Genomic DNA, 19,076 nt, shown 5'->3' with positions numbered 1-19,076 from the left:
GATTGAGTTTGTTTCCCGAGGCAAATGATCACCTCCTCTTCCCCAACACCTTCACAAGCGTAGCCTTAACAATCCCAACCGCCTTTTCCGTCTCTTTCTTCGTAAGAGCACTTGTCAAAGCTAACCGTATACTCGGTCTGACATCCACCATCTCCTGCCCCCTCAACCTCTTCGCCCTAGATAAAATAACCCCCTGTGCAAGTGCTTCATCCACCACGTCTTGGAGAAGCCTCTCCTCCACATCGATATCCCAATCTTGACTCGCAGAGTCCTTCCCCAAAATAGAATGTGGGTTGGATTGTTTCCCGGGAATGGCGATGGTAGCAGCAGTGGATGGGTGCAAGGAGAATCCAGGCTGGGAACGGACTTGGATGTGAATGACGGGTGACGCGGGATGTGAAGGTATGGTGATGCAGTCGACGCGATCGAGGATGGCGTGTGCCGCTTGTACATTTTCTTGAAGGCTTGTGAGGATGGAGGGGGTGGAGCGAAGGATGTTGATGCCTTCTGAGGCGCTAACGGCAAGCAAGGCCGGCATGGAGGCAGAGAAGACAAACGAGGGACCGTTGATACGCTGTAACAGACTGAGCATCTGACGAGTGATTGGACAGATAGGGACAAACCTGGTGATCGACTACATTTTGAGAACCAGCACAGAACCCACCAGAAGAGCAGAGACCGATGGCGACGGAACCCAGCAGCATGTCTACCTTTGTTGCCTGAAAAGAAAAACATGAGTACGAAAAAGTGTGAGGCAGTAAAAGGGAAACATACAGGAACGTTATACAGTTCTGTTAAGCCGCGGCCAGTTCGTCCAACAGTTCCAAACGAGAAACTTTCGTCGAGGATAAGGCGGTATTTGTATTTGTACTTGAGTTCAATCTAAAAGAACAGTCGCGTGAGTCTAGGATCCAACGAATATGAAATCAATCGCGTACCAATTTCGGCAAATCAACCATAACACCGTCCCTCTCAAAAATCCCTTCCGTAATGATAAATCTCCTAGTAAGAGGTCCCCTGCGCTTTTTCCTCTCCTTCTCCACACCAATTAAAACGTCCTCGAGGCTATTCAAATCGTTATGATCAAACCAACGGACAGTGGAGCGAGATATCTGGATGCCCTTCTGAATCGCGAAATTGACTCCACGATCAGCAACAATGATGTCGCCTCGCTTGCAGAACGCCGGAATGACGGACGAAATGGTGGAGAAGCCTTGCGAATACAAAATGGCGGCCTCTGTACCGAGAAAGTCCGCAATGTCACGCTCTAAGTCTATATGCACGTCTACACGCAAAACTCAGAACTAAAAAAAGAAACTAGCAGAAAGGAAACGTACCAAGAGTTCCATAAAACCCTGGCGGCCCACAGCTTCCCAACCCATACTTCCTCAGCGTCTCGACGGCTTTCTGCTTGATATGTTCGTTCCCCGCCAAGCCCGTGAAATTGAAGCTCGTCAGATTCGTAGCCGTCTTTCCCGTAGCCACCAATTTCGGTTTGGGGCCATTGGGACCAGCCACGATGGGCACAGCAGCCAGGTCAGCCTGCTCGATGGCCGTGAGGGGTTGGGCGAGGGGCTCAGGTGACCATTCGTCCACGAGCTCGTCGATTTCCTGGAGGTACAAAATAGACGATGAGTATTCCCGCGTCAGCATGTTAGAGAGCTGCGTACCTTGTCGCTGAACTGAATAAAATGTTTGCCATTCCTATCTGCTCGTGTACGCGACTGAAGCAGCGTCCTAATCGCGAATACGACTAGTATAAGTTCTAAAATGGTTCTGCCAGGATCGTTCTGGTGAGAGCTCTTCACATATCGCTGGATGACAGCTGAGCCAGGGAGTCTGTTGAACGTCGTCTCAGCCGTTGCCAGCGCATGCGCCAAAAAAGCGAAGAGGGGCTCTAGTGTCGCTGAAGCGCCTTCCATCTTCCTCTCGTCGTTATGTCGTGAGGGAGACTGACTGGAATTTACGACTTACGTAATGCTACCAACTTTTCGTATCGTTTTATTTTCTTCATTTCATCCTGATTGGAATACAACAACAGAGATCGACATGTAATGATATGTATGTATGTAACACAGGCACAACGGGCGGGAGGAGGAGGAGGAGGAGTATGTGAGATCGGTGGATGAGAAGAGCTTGCTGTAGATGTGACGTTTCGGACAGCAGGAAATAAGAGGGGGATAACGATAACAACAAGCACACCGAGGGGAACCACACAAGTAAAACTGGAGAACAAAGTCAGGTGAATAATTTGGCTATGAAATATCATTGCAATAGGACTCACAAATTAACTGCCCTTGGGAGCCTCCTTGAAAGAGATGGCCTGGCAACAAGTTGAACCCGTTAGTGCGCAATTTCCTCCCTGGTAATAAAACAATCATACCTGCTCCTCGCCCATAGCAGATATAATGGTGACCAATAAATCCTTGCCATCGTCAAACTGGCCCTGGATATCCTTGCCAAGATCGCTGTCAGGGACTTTAACATCATCTTTAGGGGTCCCATCCTGAGTCATGAGGTTAAGGAAACCGTCGTCGATGTTGACCTGTGGATGTAAATAATGAGTCAGCGCGATTCAAATTTGACAAAAAGTGACTCACGAGCTGGAATTCGTTGCGGTGGACGTTGGGAACATCCATGTTGTGGGTGGAAGGAGAGATGTCTTCCTGTTCACAAAGTTTAATTCGAATCGAAAAGTCACGAGAGCCAGATACCCACCAACTTCTTTCCGGTGAAAATCTAAATGAGAGTTAGAAACGGGTGACTCGAGCAAATGAGGGATAACATACATCAATAGCAACAAGATGGACCTTGGCGTGACCGTGCTTTCCGGTTTTGGAGGTGGACATGTCAACGATCTTGCAAGGGCGGCCTAAGTGAATCGATTAGCATGTCATAAAATAAGACATAAGGCTGGTACCTTTGATGACAACGTGACCGTTTTTGCGCAAAGCAGAACATTGCATAGGGAAGGTCAACGAGGCGCCCGCACCGACCTGTAGAAAAGGTTAATCGATAAGGTATGCAGAACGGTGAGTAGACTGACAGCCTCGAAAGTTTGATGCTCTTCCTCTTCAGACATTTTGTAGTGGTAGATGTAAGGAGTATGTGGGAGAAGAAAGAGAGAGGTGGTAGAGGAGACCGGCGATGAAGAGAAGAGATGGTGATCAACCCAAGATGAGATTTCTCCAAAAATTTCAGATTTCGTAATTTAAATCTCCGACTCACTAATCAGCTTATGTAATACTACATCTCCCTCTCAACCCAAACATGCATCCTTTTGGTGGAATTCCAATATGCCCAAGTTGCAAGAAGGCTGTCTATGCAGCAGAACAGGTAAGTTAAGCTTTGAACATAAGAATTGCTTAAGTTGATAAAATCAGGTAATGGGACCAGGTAGAAAGGTGTGTAGTCAAAGGACTTGTATCGGTTTCAATACTGACATCTTCCTTGACAGTTATATCATAAAGTGCGCATCAGACATACGCATCGCGTTGATGAAAAGTCAATATTTTTATCTAGCCATGTCTCGCGTGCACAGCGTGTCGAAAGCGACTGGACTCGTTTACCCTACTCGAGCACGACGAACAGGCAAGTCCCAACAAATCCTACTGATCAGTAAACTCAACCGACCAATAACAGCCCTACTGGTACCCTTTTTTTCTTTTCTTCCAGTCACCCCGGATCCTTAACACCTCCTCAGCAAATCATGTCACCTCAAGAACTTTGGCACCCGCGACCTTCGGCACGCTAACCTACCATACGCCCCACCCCCCTTGGACTCTGACTCATCTCCCGTTTCCTCACCGACACGCCGCAGCTTTTCCCCAGGCCCAATGCCCAAGCTCAAACCCACCCGTTCTCTGGCAACAAGCCCCATCTCCCCCACTTTCCGCTCTTCACCTCCCTTCACCTTTCCGGGTCCGAACAACGGGAGCGCCACTAATGTCTCAGCATCTGCTGAAGACAACGGCGCCATCACGGAAGAAGAAGCCGAAGTACAAGACATGCTGGACACCAAAGCGAATGACGACGCACAACTAGAAACGGACAACGACGTATCCTCCCCTTCCTACCCATCCAACACAGGCCGGCCGGGAATCGGCACGATTCCCCGTACGATCCCCCTCAACCTGAATATCGGTACTCCCAAAAGAGGGTATACACATCACACCACTCAGAGTCTTGGATCCATCGACTTGCCGCTCGCGCGAAGCAACAGCACCGCAGCAGCGGCAGCCACCCTCTTAGAGAGGGAAGGCGGAAATCTCAGTCCCCTCAAGCGGACGGCTACAGGGACACGCTACGGCGCTGCCCTTGGCGCGGGAGGCGGAATAGGTGTGCAGCTAACTGGCTCGCCGCGCAAGTGGGGAGCAGGCACACCTATTTGCCCCCGTTGTGCGAAAAGCGTTTATTTCGCCGAGCAGGTAAAACATCCCGCAATTGCCGGAATTCCGTAATGATTGTTTTTTAATTTTTTGGTGAATAGGTGAAAGCGGTTGGTAAAACGTGGCACAAGGGTTGTTTGCGGTGCACGGAATGTGGGACCACCCTTGACTCGAACAAATTACGCGATCATGATGAGTCTCCATTTTGCGTAAGGTGTTATAGCAAGGTCAGCATGGGGTCGCCATCTTCAACGTTGTGCTTTGCACTGACTGAACTGATGATTATCTTTCGCAGTTACACGGCCCGCAAGGAGGTGGTTATGCTCTTCTTGGCAAGGCGGGCGGTTGAAGAGTATGACCGATGTATTGCATGGGTTGTACTTGACACATTCGCAAGGAGAAAGACGAGGTTAGCATCGAGGGGTAGGGCATACGCGTTAATGACTCTTCTCTCCTTCAGGATACGTGGTCTTGGCGATGAGGAGGTACTTTCCTTCATTTCGATGCGATACCTTCTTGTCCTCCCGCGATGAACCTTATGGTTCGAGTAGCTATCTATAGCCTATATGTACTCCATTGATTGTGCCAAGGACACTACTAACTTTTCTTCTTTTCTGCTTGGCGCGCAGCCATTGTGTAGCCTGTGTGTACTTTACCTTATCTACAATTCAAAACCGAGTCGGCCAGAATGCAGTTTAGTGGACGAGGCATGATGATAGTGTACGTCATGTCCGCGTAAGGTCACCCACACAGTCCCTACACAGATACAATAAGCACGCCCTCGGCAACCCTCCACTCTGCTTTTGTATTGTCCACATCGAAATCTCGCTGTCGTTTCAACAGCAAGGTTCGAGTGGTGTCTTCAGTTTTATCCCTGATTTCGCTGTTATGGATGCGCGATGTTATTTCGGCGTCCGATATATTTAAATCAATATCCAAAACCGGGTGAGATGGGATGGCAAGGATGATCCTGCGCGGCTCAACATCGAGGGTCGTTTTGGGAATCAGAGTGTGTGTCTTTGACAGGTTATTTGTCAGTGGGATGACAGATATGGGTTAGAAACGTGCGCCCACCATGTTAGGGACACGAAAGACAATGTTCAAGGTTCCTGAATCGAGCCGTGACCAGGACCATTCGAGTGGTAGCGAATTTGGTCTAGGAGAAGAGCGCTTCAAGATACCCTTTGGATTGGGCTTGGCATGATCATCAGTAGGCAACTCTTGTATGAGTGGTTTCTTGCTGATAGGATCTTCTTTCAGTAGTGTAGATGGGATGTTGACGGTACGTGGAAGAAGCTTCCCCTTGCTAGCGATATTAGGAGTGGCGATTTGCCGCGACAAAGGGATGTTAGACTGGGCTTCTATTCGTTGGATCGCTAGTTCTGTATATGTGTGTGTGTGTGGAGATAGGAAGCAGTGTACCGGGGGAGTAAGTGGGATGACACTAACCGACCAGAAAGGACTTGAAATCTGGATCGCGGACAGAGCGTGATCTAAGGGTGGAGTTATAGACGCAGTCAAAAACGAGTGCCTGATTACCGGCTGAATATGTACAGGTGAAACTGCTGGGATGATCGGAGAATTGAACGGAGGCTTACCTTTGTCCACGTCCTGCCTAGGCTCTGAAACGACAACGGGGACATACCACGGGTTACCACGCTCATTACCATCGCCGCTCATCGCGCGTTGAATGTCCTCTTCGCTGGATTTGGGTGGGGAAGGAACGTTCTTGTCCCATGCGATGTTGATAAAGACCTTTGTTGCTACTGGGGTGAGTGCTTTGGACTTAACGCAAAAGCCTGGGGTCGGTGATAGGGAGATGGAGAGAGACATGATATTCGCGGCAACGGGAGTTTCTTGGAAGATGGTCGGGTTTACGTAATCTCACATGTACTCTCGGTATATTCTCGAGACTTCTCTGGAGGCTCTTTGGTCAGTATTCAAGGGTTTTCATGGTCAAAGGTGGAGCAATAATACAGTATTCGGCTACAAAATTTAATCGCAGTTGCTAGGTTGGTTGGGGCCCAGGCTTGTGCGTGTACCCAGCTTACCTAATATGGGCTATCTCTGAGCAGTATATCTACAACTCGTAAAACGTTCTTACAATGGCTCAAAATCCCTTTCGTTTCCGTGATTCCCCCTTCTCTTCTCACTACCACCACCCCACTCACCCCGTTCCACAGCCATCCCAGACGACATGTACAACGTCTCCCCCTTCCCAGACTTTGAGGATGCACAAAAAGTCCACCAGTACATCCAGGACAGGCGCGTTATCGGCTACGACCCACTCGTCCAACCTGCTCTCTTAAGACATGAAATCGTCTCTTCAAAGAACTCACAAAGGACAATCGCTTCAGCTCGTTACAACGCCGCCCGCATCCTCGCAGGCCACGACGATCGCGTCCTCGTCGTCGTCGGGCCCTGTTCAATTCATTCGCCAGAACAAGCGCTCGAGTATGCCCACCTCCTCAAAGCAAAGCTGAATGACTGGCCTAATCTCCTCATCGTCATGCGCGCCTACTTGTACGTTGTCCCATCTTAAAAATTTTACCGCCACCGTGACTCAATCTCTTCTTTCAGCGAGGTGACCTCACTTGCAAAAATTTGATTGACTCGCATCTAATGCTTCCGATCATAGAAACCCCGTACCACCGTTGGATGGAAAGGCCTCATCAACGATCCAGACATTGATGGATCCTTCAAGATCAACAAGGGCCTGCGCATCGCTCGCCAACTTCTCTGTGACCTCACCGACCTTGGCGTCCCTGTCGGCTCAGAACTCCTGGACACAATCTCGCCACAATACATCGCCGATCGTACGTTTTCGTCCGATCATCTAATCTAATCTACATCTCCCTAACCTTCACACAGTCATCTCCTGGGGCGCCATCGGTGCCCGAACGACCGAATCCCAACTCCATCGCGAACTCGCATCTGGCGTCTCTTTCCCCATCGGTTTCAAGAACGGAACAGATGGGAGCGTCTCCGTCGCCATCGATGCCATGTCCTCGGCCTCAAATCCCCACGCCTTCATGGGTGTAACAGAGCAGGGCCTCGCATCCATCGTCAAAACCCGCGGGAATCAGGACGTGCACGTCATCCTTCGTGGTGGAACTGGTGGTCCCAATTACGCCTCAGAACACGTCCGCAAAGCCGTCGCCGTCATTGAGAAAAAATCAAAAGGAAAGGAAGATGGTAAAATACCCAGCGTTATGATCGACTGCAGTCGTATGTTCATCCCATTCATCATCCTTGATGTTTGCTAAGTTTAGATTTAGACGGAAATTCACTCAAGAATCACAACAACCAACCCAAAGTGCTTTCCGACATCGCAGAGCAACTTGCCGCCGGTGAGAAGAATATTACGGGTGTCATGATCGAGTCGCACATCCACGCTGGCCGACAAGATGTCCCCGCTGACGGCCCAAGCGCGCTCAAATGGGGTGTGAGTATCACGGACGCGTGTGTCGACTGGGATACAACCGTCAAGATGCTCACAGAACTGGACGAAGTGGGTCTCTTTTCTATGGTGTTCATGTATCTTGCTAACAACCTGATCCTTAGGCTGTGAGTAAACGGCGTGAAACCCTGATTGCTGAGGGCTTCAAGCGTCCCGCTGCTTTCGAGCTCGCGCAGGCCGCAGATGTTTCTGCCCCACCCCAAACCGCAGAAGCTACTGTGCAAACACAAGCTCTAGACGCTCCAGTGTCAACCTCATGATTAGAGAGGAACTCGAGAACTCAGGGCACCGGAATTGACTTGATTTGATACAATTCACCTTCGCTGCTGCTCGCATTTGGACTCCCTTCGTCCACTCGTCACTCCATGCTGTTAATCTAAGTTATTCACCCCCTTCGATCTCGAGCTGGAACTTGCTTATACATATATTGACTTTGAATGGCATCCACCCAGCGTGCATGTATTTTGTACCACCAGTTTATTATTGCGCTACGGTTTCAACAACCGCATTTTACATTTACATTTTCAATACTACTTATACGTTCACATCTACCTTCCAAGCTTTGATAATCTCATCTAAACTTCTCACACTCCATCCAGAACCAAACGTAGTGGACATTTTTGATCCTGTCGCGTGTAACACCTCCTTGATACCTAGGTCCAGCGCACCCACGTCCGTCGTCCCCTCAGGCTCAGGCAGCCCAGCACACTGCGCATGCGCGTCCCTCGCTAGCCCTCGAAGCACGACCAAGAGCGTGGACGCAGGCACCCCGTCCCTCAGCAGATACCACGCCAAATGCTTGTCAACAAGCTCCCAGTCCGCGTGCAGCTGTGGGTCGATAACCTCCCCCCGTGCATACATCCCCATAACAGCCTGAAAGCTCGCCGTCTCCCTGACAACGTCCAACTTCCGGTCCAGAGCATGCAGGGCCCCCAGCACCGTCGTATCCCTCAAAAGAGGCGGGCGCGGGTTATTTTCGGCACGGCCGCTAAATCGGCGATCGTACACCTTGCCATAAAAGTCAGCCGCGAACCTGAGATCCTGCAGGCGCAGATGGAAGTATCGGGATCGTGGTGACATGTTGCGGTATAACCATAGCGTCAGGTGAGATTGGAGCGTTTGTGGTTTGTCTTGTAGGATGCTGTCTAGCAACGCCGCGTGACAATACATGTAAAAGAGTTTCTCCTGTTCGGGAACGCCTTCCTCTTCCCTGGAGAAGTGATCTGCAAACGCCAGGAAGAGTGTATTGTTTGAGAACGAAGTGATGAATTCTGATAGGTCCCCGGCAGGGTGCGTTTTGGCGTCTGTTATTTGTGGAAAGTCGAGCATGGCAGCGTCTCCTGCGGACGAGCCAGAGCGTACAAAGAGGCTTCGGCTGCCTTTGGGGTCCTCAGTATAGCTCAAAAACGCAGTTCGCCGTTTCACGTATAGAGTCTGACTTCGAAGTAGAGCCTCTTTGTGTCGTGGAAGTGCCGCCGTGTCAAGGTAGAACGGCCAATACCTCGGTGTATCCACGCGGATCGACATAAGCTTGTCCACGTCAGGTATGAGTGTCGGCGAGATTAGCTGCGTCGTCTCAACCTTGTTGCTCTCTTTCACCGAAATTTTCACCGGCAGATACACAACGTCATTCGTATCAACGTCTCGAGCGATTAGACATCTCGGTTCGACGGCCAGAACCCATAAATGCCGCAGAGCTTGCAAAAAACTTTTGTTATCCGATGAAACTTGATGAGATCGGGGGAAGAAGGCAGTGACCATGCATGCGATGGCGGCGTCAGAGGTCCCAAGAGTGTACCGTCCACCACCAAGGAAGAGAAGCCCCATGGCCATATGTGTCGCAATATGCACACCGTACTTGTACCCATGATGGTACATCACCTGCTGGTACATGCCATACGCGTATCGGATACGTCTCAGGCAAGTGATTTCTCCCGTGCCAGCCATAACCATGCTCAGTGAGATCGAGATCAAGTTGAGACCCTCTCGTACCGCAGACCGTTTAATTTTATGATCGAATGCAGGCCCTAAAACGGGGTTTTTCATTGGTTAGATACCAAGAAAGGTGTAAAGTTACGACTCACCACTAGCATAGGCTAACCTTGTAAAGTTATCAAAGTGCCGCACTATAATCTGATACACTTCTTGGCGAGCCGTACCAGCATACTTGAGTGCGAGGGCGAAACAACAACCAGCCAGGATGTTATAATGAGCCAGCTCCATGGCATCATCTACCGGTTTCCCATATCTATGGCGAGCCTCTAATGCATCACAAATGTTCACCGGAATTTGGCGGAGGTACCATTCATTCGTGGGCGCAATTTTATTCCACATAATAAGGGAGCGCGCAATAGTGCGGACCAACAAAAAGCCGGGCTGAATGGCATCCAATGTGAGAACGGTGTCAGGTATCGTCATAATATCAGCAATATCCTGTCGTTCTGTCCTCAAATACATGAGGCCAAGGGCGATGGTCGCAGCTGGTGAGGTCAAGTTGGTGTCGAATAGCGGCCGGGCCGTATTACCCAGGAGCAAGTTTTCATCGCCATGAATAAGAACAGTCAACCGTTTCAAAATAGCCATATCAGCAGGGATGGTGGTGCCTTTCCCAAGCATGATCATTCCAAAGGCGAGAGCGCTGGCGTAGGTGTATGCTTCTCGATGCTCGTTGCTGAGATCAGGTTGAACGAGATCATGTCGACTAATTTGGTTGAGGCAAACCTCTGCCATGCGTCGATTTCTTGTTCCAAGGTAAAGCAGGCCAACGCCCGATAAGCCTGCTGCTTGAGTTAGAAGTGAAACATTTAAGTCCACAGTGGGTGTAGGCAGCAGAGCAGGGGTATGAACAGCCAGTAGCTTGGTGACATGCTGATTGCCATTTCCCAAGTTTGCAGAAGCTAACCCAAGAAGTACCCCGATGGATGTAAGGTCATGTTTTGGCGTCAGATAAGCGAAAGTATGCCAGGTCAGCATTTCCTTCAAGTGGCCAGTAAGGCCAAGGCCGAGGAGGAATCCTGCATGTTCAGGTGTCAAATCGGATGGCTTGTTGAACGCGATCCAAGAACTCTCTACACCAGTAGCTGTTGGAGATATTCTTAAACCGGCAGCGACACCATTGTGAAACTCTCCCCAATTTATTGAATCTAGAGCCAATTTGCCAACTTCTGGCGCAACAGTGATGTTCAGCGGTTGCATTCGAACCGTATATTCAATTTTGGGGATTGTGTAGGCTTCTCGAGTAACGGTGGGAACTGAACCAAAGGTGAACATTGCGCGTCCATAAGGCAGAGCAAGAGTACGTTCTGCAACTCGAACCACTTGATTTTGGTGTTCTTTGGTTTGGTCATGTTCACTGAGCTCGGGACGCTCCACAATTTTAATTGATGGAATCGTCGAGGAACAGAGAATGCGTGCGACCTCCTCCAGCCTGCGATCCTGGCCAAATCGAATGTCTGTAAAATCTTCGAGGTGAAGTTCAACTCCAGAGACCGCGTCGACCTCTCCGCTCGCTGAAGCTTTTGCTTCGTTGACGATTTCTTGAACTGTTCGCCGAGGTGTGGTTGAGTTCTGCGAGCATCAGCAAAGTAAGAAAACAGCAGAGGAGCGTCGCTCACCGTGAAATACTTCAAAGGCTGGTAACCATGCCTGACCAAGGTGTCAGGTTCGTCACTGGCCGATGCCGCCAAGTCATTTCGTCCAATAGCCCGATATGCAGACAAGGGCCAGGTTCCGGGAGGTGCGAGTTGACATGTTCTTGCTGCCTCCCTGAGGGGGGCAGCAATACCCAAGGGTAAATGCTCCAATAGTTCCGGGCCCTCAACCATCGCTAATATCGCATTCTCTGCCCTTTTCTGCGTTTCCGCCACCCCGCCAACAGAGAGGCACTGGTATAGTCGCGCTACCTCGCTCATGGCCATTATTGGACCACAATTACCGTACTCATATGATGATTCGATGTCAAAACGACTAGCAATATTTAGAATGTCATTCCATGGAATTTTGCAGTCTGGATTGCTGACACGTCCATACAAGATTGCCGACTCGTCGGCAGGCCAAACAGGGAGGCGGTCATCGACGTGATCGAGGACTATTGGATTGGTGTAAGCAAGGCTATCCCAGTAAAAAAACAAAGAGACTTGCTAGTATTTGCGGGAGATGGCCACACGGAGAGAGCCTCGGGCACCAGCCGCTTCCAAAAGTCAGCCCATTCGGGTCGAATCACAATTGCTATCCGACATATGACAGTTACCAACTTGACTAAGTGGTGGTGTCGATGAACCGAGAGGCGAAGCTGCTCCCCAAGAATATGCAGACCGTATAGAATCTGTGCAAGAAGTGGATGAGGTTTTTGCATTGACACAATAGGACGTGCTTGAGGTAAATTTGGAGGTGTTCTGATATGTCTGAGAGCAGGATCCTCACGGAGGCGATCATGAGCTGAGGAACGCGCGAGTTTTAGCCAGGGGTTAGAGGGCATTGTTACCTCTTCATTCTGCACGTCAAAAACGGAATAAAGTGCTTCAGTAAAGCACTGAAATTCCACAAAGTCTGCAGTTGAGCAATTTCTGGAGGACCATGTTTCCATGAATGTTTTATGAAGGGAAAAGGATGCATCAGATGGAAGCATCACGGACAAGAGTTCAAGGCATTCAATTGTAAGCCTGTCCTTTGGGAACAACTCAAAGCTAACGCTTGACTTTCTTCCATCCTGATAGATGAGCGTAACCAAGGTGAGGTCAGCTTCTCCTAGAGCCGACAGTTGCGGGGATGAGCCACTATCCACTTCCATCTCAACCGCAGAGTGTTGAACTTGAATTGGTAGTTCACGAGTCCCATGTGTCAATAGAGTCAAATCGCCACCAGGTTTAAGAACAAGTAAATCCCATACACGCTCTCGAGTTGCACAGACGGAGGTAATGGAAAGCGCGGGTTGCTCAAATATGCGAGTGATCTTCATCATTTTGTCCTCTCCATACGACACAGAGAACAAGAGAAGAACCTGGCTATTTGGGAGGCAAACACCCATTAGACATCTTTGTATATTACCATCGCTGCGACTGTCGAAAAGGCAAACAGATATATTTCGCCAAGAGCTGGCACTATGAAGTTTGTGAGCGAAACATTCAGTACAGCCGTAAGAACTGAACTCACTCTATGGCGGGTATTTCCATTGAATGTACACTTTCCATCCAATAAGCGGCCTTCATTCTGCCATGTTCAATCGGCGCCAACATTATGTCAGTATCAAGACGTCCACCCAACGCCATTCTGTCCAGAGTCACGCTCAGGTCATTTCGGGTCAAAGAATTTCGTCGTCCTTTCGTGTGCCCCGATCGTTGAGAAGAATTCGTACCAGAGATGAGAGATGCTATGGTGGTGGTTGTCGAAAGTGTGGGGGGCATTCCAGGAAGAGAAGAGAGCGGAGGCATTTCAGGTAGATCGAAGTCTGGAGAGGGGGAATGCCCTCGAGAGCGAATATGGGGAGATAATGGAAAGATCGCAGACGTCCTGCGACTCCCAACGCCAGATAGCGATTGGCGTTTCCGAGCTGAGCCACGAGTACGAGTACGAGTGAGGGGTACAGGCGTATCTTTAGGCTTGATGTAAACATACCGCCATATAGACAATGACTTCTTTTCGACATCTACAGTCACCAGAACGTCATCTGACGAGACTGGATGTCGGTGTGATGTCCATACCACCATCTCTGTGGGGATCACTGACTTCAGCGGACTTGATGAATTCTCGTCCTCGTCCTTTAGCGTCGGGGGATCGCTGCCTATGATGCCTGTCGTGAGACCGACTGCAGCAGGCTCTGCAAAGGGACTGGTGATGCTGAAGATGGTAGGGAGAACTGAGTCTCCCATCATCTCAGCTTCCAACAACTCCGAGGGCTCCAAAACCCTCTGCATCATGACTCCATGAGGCGATATCGGCCAGGCCTTTCTCACAATGAAGGGTAATGAGAAGGTGAACTCTAGTCCATTTTGCAGATATATCTTTCCAACGCTGCGCAAAAATACAAACACAGCTGGAACGACTTCCGGATGGCTAGGTTTTGAAGTTGAGTTGACGCTGTCCCTAGAAAACGGTCCAAATGTCGGTCGATCGCGACTGCTTGAACTCGGCGCAGTCGATGGTGTTTCGTACGACGCGTAATACGCGGTGCTATGAGAGGTCGACCGCGTGCCGTTGTCCATAACACTCTGCTCCAGCTCCCCAAGACAAGCCCACTGGATCGATTCTCCCTCCTCTTGAAAGTTCCACTTCTTCACCATCACCCCTCCATAGCTAATAATCACGGTGTGCGCATTCCACGTAAGATCGCGTGGTCTTGTATCATATTTGGACTGAAAGGACGTCGATTGGATCGAGGACAAAAGGTCGGTGTCTGAGCCGCGTAATGCGAGTCTGATCGCCTGTAACAACGGTGTTTCGTTGCTGGCGGACGTTGAAGCAGTGGAAGTTCGAGTAAGAAATTCATGCGCTGAGGAAGCCTGATGACCTTGGCTGTAAAGGGTGATGGGTGCCATCCTGGAAGCTCCCAGATCGCGTATAGAGCAACTCTAGATCGTTTCAAAAGCAATTCGGAGTCGTCTGGAGGGCAATTCGTGTGTGCTACGGCAAATGGGCATAGATGGGCATGGCTTACTAAGCCTTGACCACCTTTCACTTTCTCAACGCGTCGTGAGCATTGTTTGCAGTTAATTGTTTCAGAAGCCCAACAGAAGCCGCCATACATATTCGAATTCCAAAATTGAGCCGTACGACGATACATAAAAACGAAATAAATAAGAAGGTCGAAGAGGGGAGAGAGCGCGAATAATGTAAGTAATCCCAGGAGATGATAAAACGGGGCAAGAATTCCAAGACTGCGAGATTATCAGCGGCCGTCAATATCTGTAACGTAGAAATGCAAAAAAGAATTCCAAGAGAGAGAAAAAAAAGACGAATGATGTAAGTCATGAACAAAGTGAGATCGTCCCATACGTTTCTGATGCCAAGTACCTTACTTGTTCCAGCTGTCTCGTTTCGGAATCCTCATGTCGGCCATTTTTGGTGGCCGATGATTTGTCCATACGAAACGCGAGTGAAATTAACCCTTGAAGTAAATTGTAAATAGCTGGTGTTGAGAAGCGTCAGTCATTGAGGATGACGCCGAAGACGTGAGGTCACCCACATTGATCAATCCGCAATCACATCACTCGAACATGGAGTTTCTCCCTAGGATCTTTTCGGGTGCCAATGACGTCCTGACGCGTAGTAAGCGGGAACGTAGCCAAAGACTTGCTCTCTTCGCCGTCCAACCTCCAGATATTGGAGATGGGAGAATTGTCCGAGGCGCCGCTGCTACCACGAGCGCGCGGGAACATTGAGCGTTGTGGTAGAGGTTCCTCAAACTCCTCGATAGAGGACAAGTCTGCTGATGACGTAGTCGTTGAGGTAGGCGATAGAGCCGGGGACTGGACAATATCCTGCAGGAAAGACGGAAGCAAAGGTGCTGGGATATCCATAGAAGAAGACGAATAGGTGACCTCTGGCCCTGTGGTGTAAAGTGGAGAAGGCTGGCGTTCGCGATGGCCAGACGTCTGGTATATGGGACTTGGAGCATTGTAAGCTGGGGCTGCGTTCGTATTACTATACTGGGCTCCAAGCTGGAGGTGAGACTGAGAACGATGGACAGGTCGAGCTTGAGGGGGGGATAGGTCGGCAAATTGGCGGCGCGCTTGAGGAGGGGAATGCGAGCCTGCTGCCTGCTGATGTGGAGCAGATGAGGGAGGGGCCAACCCACCAGACGACAGTTGAGTTTGAGTAAGAACTGATGTTAGAAGCGCTATGCGTTCAGCTTGAACGGCAGCGGAAATCGAATCACCATTCCCTTCCGCATCTGGGAAGTAACCATCAGCATATGTGGCGAGAGGCTCAAGGGTGTTTAAAAAACCTACACGGAAGACAGGTCTGACAAACTTTCCTTCGCCTCCAGTTGAGATAGTTACACTTTTGGCAGATCCAATCTCCAGGTTGCTGAAAAAGGATGTGAGTTTAACAAGCGCAAGACATGCTATACGACATACGTGAGAAATAGGCCCTCTGTTCCCCGTGTTCAAGATGGGAGGCTGCTGGGTAATACATCAGCCGCTAGTTCGCCAAAGCGTAATTGTTGTGCTTACCGGAACTCCAACTAGACCGCTAGGACGAATTTGCCCCTGCTCCGGGAACGGTTCGTTATCAGGCCAGTACATGATGCAGGGAGATAAAGGATCGCTTGATATGTTCTGCACCTTTCCGCCTACGGCGAATGCGCGGCCAGAAGGCGTAAGAAGGGGATGCGAAGACTTGGGTGGCTGCGAGGCATGCGGTTGTACGGGAGAAACAGAATATCTTGGGGAATGGGACTGCTGAGGATGGCTGATGTACGAGGGCTGTGGCGAGGGTTGATGAGGTGGCAAAGAGGAAGAGTAGTATGTAACGTTGCTGGAGGGTTGAGAGTTAAACCGCGGAGATGGCGCGGCACGTGGGTTGGTGGGATTCGCGAACTGCTGGGCGGAAGAATTGCTATTTGCAGACCTGGGACATCCGCAGCCAATACATGATAGGTTGCGTCTGTGGAGAATCATACAGGGGAAAGACTCTGTCAGCATGCTTGTCGTAGGAATGAGACGTGGAAAGGAGAAGTTGTCTGCGTCTCGAGACTATAAAAGGGAGAAGACTCACCCAAAATTATGGGCGGCACATTTCGGCGAGTTGCATCTGCAAAGGGAAACATTAGATTCAGTTCAACGAATGAATATCGATCGGTGTAGGTTTAAAATAGTGAGTGTCTTATCTAAACAAGACATTCACCACTCTAATTATAAACCAATTGCTCGGATATCGAGGGTAATTCAAAACATAGGAGGGCGAAACGGGGGACGGATGCAAAAACTTACATCCAGTCTCCAAGTCTGAAGCTCGTTTTTGGATTGGGCGGATTACTGGAGATAGTATAGTCGACAGTATCTTCAAATGAATGGCCAGTATAAAGGTCCGGATAGGATGACGAAGTGCGCAGCATTTGTGACCGGGAATGATCAAGTGGTGGATGGGAGGAAAGAGTTGATGGAGAGGAAGTTGGCGGCTAAGTAGAATCCGTTAATCAGCAGCGAGCCACGTAATAAGAAAGGCCTGATGGCTTACGATAGACTTTAGAACAAACGCCTTTAGCTTATGAAAGGGCTCAAGGTCACCCTCAAGGGCAGTTGCGACAGACATGGCAGGTCCACAAAGGGAGAGTGCGGCGCAAGCCTGAAAGACATGATGATCAGATATAAAAAAAGACGGATAACAAGTGAAGGAAGCAATCAAAGGGATATGGAGCCGTGGATGCGCGAAACAACCTCCGTGAAATGCGTGGCAGGAAATACGGTGCCTTGACAGATTAATTAGGGTAGTATCGATGGCTGTGCCTCCATACCACGTGATATGAAATGGAAAGAAATGCCCGAAGTGGGTCCGTCAAACGACGCAGTGTTTGGAAATTCGGGGCGGGGACTGTCGGGGATACGTACCTCTTCGTGTGTCCTAAACACCGCCCAAACGCTATCAGAGCGAGCATCGTTATATTCCTCCCGCAACTCCCACATTGTGGTGGGAATGGGAATTGGTCCGAGGGAATGATCTGACGCCTGTTCAACCGTGAGATTTGGTGAAAGGTATCAAAGACAAGACACTCGTACACCCTGAGGACGAAACACCGCAGACAGGAAGGACGCCGCCAATGCAGGTAAATTGTACAGCTTCAAGAAACGCGTTGAGCCAGAGTTTAATTTATAGCAATCTCGGCAGCGCCACTCACTCGAACCACACGAGAGCGGGTAGCAAAAAAGGCTTCAAAGGACGATTTAGAAGCGGATGAATGGGACGAGGTAGAATCTAGGTCGCTGCTTGCTGAGGACGTGGGTGAAAAGTCCAGTGGCACAGGCCGCGGTGCAAAGGTATCAATGATGATCTGCGCGTTGTCCTCGTATGCGTCGTTTGGCTTGAAATACGAGTGCGAGAAAGGAGGGCTGTAGCGGACTTTGTGCGAGGATAGTCCGGAGCACGGAGTGGCGGAGAACAAAGCAGGCGAAGTCAGGGATGACTCCAAGTGAGATGGGAGGGCGAGCCGCTGTAGGCGCGACAACGTATGTTCATAATCAGTCGAATGCAAGGATGATGGGAGCTCTAATGAGATCATGGTGGTGCTGGTTGAACGAGGAGCCAGCACGGTCTAATAAGCGGAAGAGAAAGGAAGCAGTGATGAAAGAGGTTGTATTGCGAAGATGGCAGATCGTCGCCAAAACTGATATCGAAAGAGGTGCAAGCAAGATTGGAAAGGGTGATGCTGAGGTCAGAAGCTTCTTGACAGTTATGGGGTGACCGTGTCGGGTCGAGAAGGTGGATACGATTGATAGCGCCTGGCAGGAAGAAGGCGAGCAGCGTCGTACTTGTGCCAGCGAAAAAGCAGCAAAAGAAACTGCGGGATTGAGGCGGCCTTTTGAGGGATGCAGGGTCCATTGGATCGGCAGCTTCATGAATGGACAACAAGGATGTTTGAGGTCAGTGCTGTCACAGAGATCTGCCTATATCACGGCGCCTAAACTCTCGGACAGGGTTCGAGCCAAGATCGAGGTTACCGTCACTAATTCAATTTACTTCAATAATAAAAGCTTGAATATTCCCTTTTCAGGTCATATCCATCCATCTTCCTCCATGCATGCCTCTGCGCACTCCTTCCATCCCAGCACCAGAGCCTTCAGTGGATCCAAAGCCTGATCCTCAACACAGGAACAGAGGCTATCTTCAGATCCGACTCTTGCCAGATGCTTCGGCAGAGCGATGTCGCGGTCTCTTCCGCTATTTTAACAAAATCTATTTTATGCTATTGCCGAGGATGTATTCAACAACGGACCGGTCAGCGCGACACTGGGTACGCTGCCTGAACGAATAAAATACATATATAAACCGCGTTTGTTCTCGACATCTTACCTGCTCCAGACAGAAGTTATACCTAGCTCGCACCGTCTTTTACCTCGAGGTTTCCTGATTCCTTCTTGAAAATACTAATGACACGCCTTCAATTTTGATCCGCTCATGAGCGCGCGGCACACGACCACAAAATCATCGACGAGGACCGATGACGAAGGCAACAAAAATTAGAAATAAAGTAGGGTATATCGTAATGTAAAATAGTCAGAATCGCGCCGCCC

The 19,076-nt window shown here is 49.7% G+C and overlaps 7 protein-coding genes across 7 annotated transcripts; 2 read left to right on the top strand and 5 right to left on the bottom strand.

Moving 5' to 3' along the window:
- Window positions 1-28: 28 nt before the first annotated feature.
- SPT-1 (serine palmitoyltransferase) lies at window positions 29-1,922 on the bottom strand (the record flags this gene model as incomplete). The annotated part of the gene is made up of 7 exons (XM_001879722.1): window positions 29-271; window positions 368-574; window positions 624-719; window positions 775-882; window positions 939-1,285; window positions 1,338-1,611; window positions 1,671-1,922. The coding sequence occupies 7 exons, from the start codon at window positions 1,920-1,922 to the stop codon at window positions 29-31; spliced, it is 1,527 nt and encodes a 508-aa protein (XP_001879757.1).
- Window positions 1,923-2,011: 89 nt separating this feature from the next.
- On the bottom strand, window positions 2,012-3,169 carry LACBIDRAFT_192615 (uncharacterized protein). The gene is made up of 8 exons (XM_001879721.1): window positions 3,047-3,169; window positions 2,921-2,996; window positions 2,790-2,872; window positions 2,719-2,739; window positions 2,601-2,666; window positions 2,384-2,545; window positions 2,285-2,323; window positions 2,012-2,225 (listed from the first exon to the last, which is right to left on the bottom strand). The coding sequence occupies exons 1-7, from the start codon at window positions 3,080-3,082 to the stop codon at window positions 2,288-2,290; spliced, it is 480 nt and encodes a 159-aa protein (XP_001879756.1). The 5' UTR covers window positions 3,083-3,169; the 3' UTR covers window positions 2,012-2,225; window positions 2,285-2,287.
- A 101-nt stretch (window positions 3,170-3,270) lies between these two features.
- On the top strand, window positions 3,271-4,737 carry LACBIDRAFT_318962 (cysteine and glycine-rich protein; the record flags this gene model as incomplete). Its single annotated transcript, XM_001879976.1, has 8 exons — window positions 3,271-3,336; window positions 3,384-3,404; window positions 3,458-3,469; window positions 3,523-3,591; window positions 3,643-3,650; window positions 3,704-4,427; window positions 4,490-4,615; window positions 4,684-4,737. 8 exons carry the CDS (start codon window positions 3,271-3,273, stop codon window positions 4,735-4,737), a joined length of 1,080 nt encoding a protein of 359 aa, XP_001880011.1.
- Window positions 4,738-4,911: 174 nt separating this feature from the next.
- On the bottom strand, window positions 4,912-6,221 carry LACBIDRAFT_293894 (uncharacterized protein; the record flags this gene model as incomplete). Its single annotated transcript, XM_001879720.1, has 4 exons — window positions 4,912-5,405; window positions 5,463-5,770; window positions 5,838-5,930; window positions 5,987-6,221. 4 exons carry the CDS (start codon window positions 6,219-6,221, stop codon window positions 5,145-5,147), a joined length of 897 nt encoding a protein of 298 aa, XP_001879755.1. The 3' UTR covers window positions 4,912-5,144.
- A 364-nt stretch (window positions 6,222-6,585) lies between these two features.
- LACBIDRAFT_318960 (uncharacterized protein) lies at window positions 6,586-8,108 on the top strand (the record flags this gene model as incomplete). Its single annotated transcript, XM_001879975.1, has 6 exons — window positions 6,586-6,911; window positions 6,969-6,972; window positions 7,027-7,204; window positions 7,260-7,616; window positions 7,667-7,899; window positions 7,953-8,108. The coding sequence occupies 6 exons, from the start codon at window positions 6,586-6,588 to the stop codon at window positions 8,106-8,108; spliced, it is 1,254 nt and encodes a 417-aa protein (XP_001880010.1).
- Window positions 8,109-10,440: 2,332 nt separating this feature from the next.
- On the bottom strand, window positions 10,441-11,292 carry LACBIDRAFT_145658 (uncharacterized protein; the record flags this gene model as incomplete). The annotated part of the gene is made up of 1 exon (XM_001879719.1): window positions 10,441-11,292. A coding segment is annotated over one exon (852 nt), but the record flags the coding sequence as incomplete, so codon positions are not given.
- A 3,348-nt stretch (window positions 11,293-14,640) lies between these two features.
- Window positions 14,641-18,064, bottom strand: LACBIDRAFT_293893 (uncharacterized protein; the record flags this gene model as incomplete). Its single annotated transcript, XM_001879718.1, has 8 exons — window positions 14,641-14,971; window positions 15,029-15,965; window positions 16,020-16,452; window positions 16,564-16,599; window positions 16,779-16,966; window positions 17,026-17,133; window positions 17,397-17,513; window positions 17,684-18,064. 7 exons carry the CDS (start codon window positions 18,062-18,064, stop codon window positions 15,045-15,047), a joined length of 2,184 nt encoding a protein of 727 aa, XP_001879753.1. The 3' UTR covers window positions 14,641-14,971; window positions 15,029-15,044.
- Window positions 18,065-19,076: the final 1,012 nt, after the last annotated feature.

The sequence above is a fragment of the Laccaria bicolor genome, genomic scaffold, assembly GCF_000143565.1.
Source record: "Laccaria bicolor S238N-H82 LACBIscaffold_9 genomic scaffold, whole genome shotgun sequence".
Taxonomy (NCBI): domain Eukaryota; kingdom Fungi; phylum Basidiomycota; class Agaricomycetes; order Agaricales; family Hydnangiaceae; genus Laccaria; species Laccaria bicolor.
Note: the sequence above shows the minus strand (reverse complement) of the source record. Positions and strands in the feature narration are given on the sequence as shown.

What these genes read in the sequence shown, in the direction of transcription:
- LACBIDRAFT_192615 (XM_001879721.1), bottom strand. Translation starts at nt 3,082, where the DNA reads ATGTCTGAAGAGGAAGAGCATCAAACTTTCGAGGCT. An exon ending in CGGTCACGTTGTCATCAAAG is followed by an intron (nt 2,873 to 2,920) that starts GTACCAGCCTTA and finishes CGATTCACTTAG; the next exon opens with GCCGCCCTTGCAAGATCGTT. An exon ending in ACCGCAACGAATTCCAGCTC is followed by an intron (nt 2,546 to 2,600) that starts GTGAGTCACTTT and finishes TTACATCCACAG; the next exon opens with GTCAACATCGACGACGGTTT.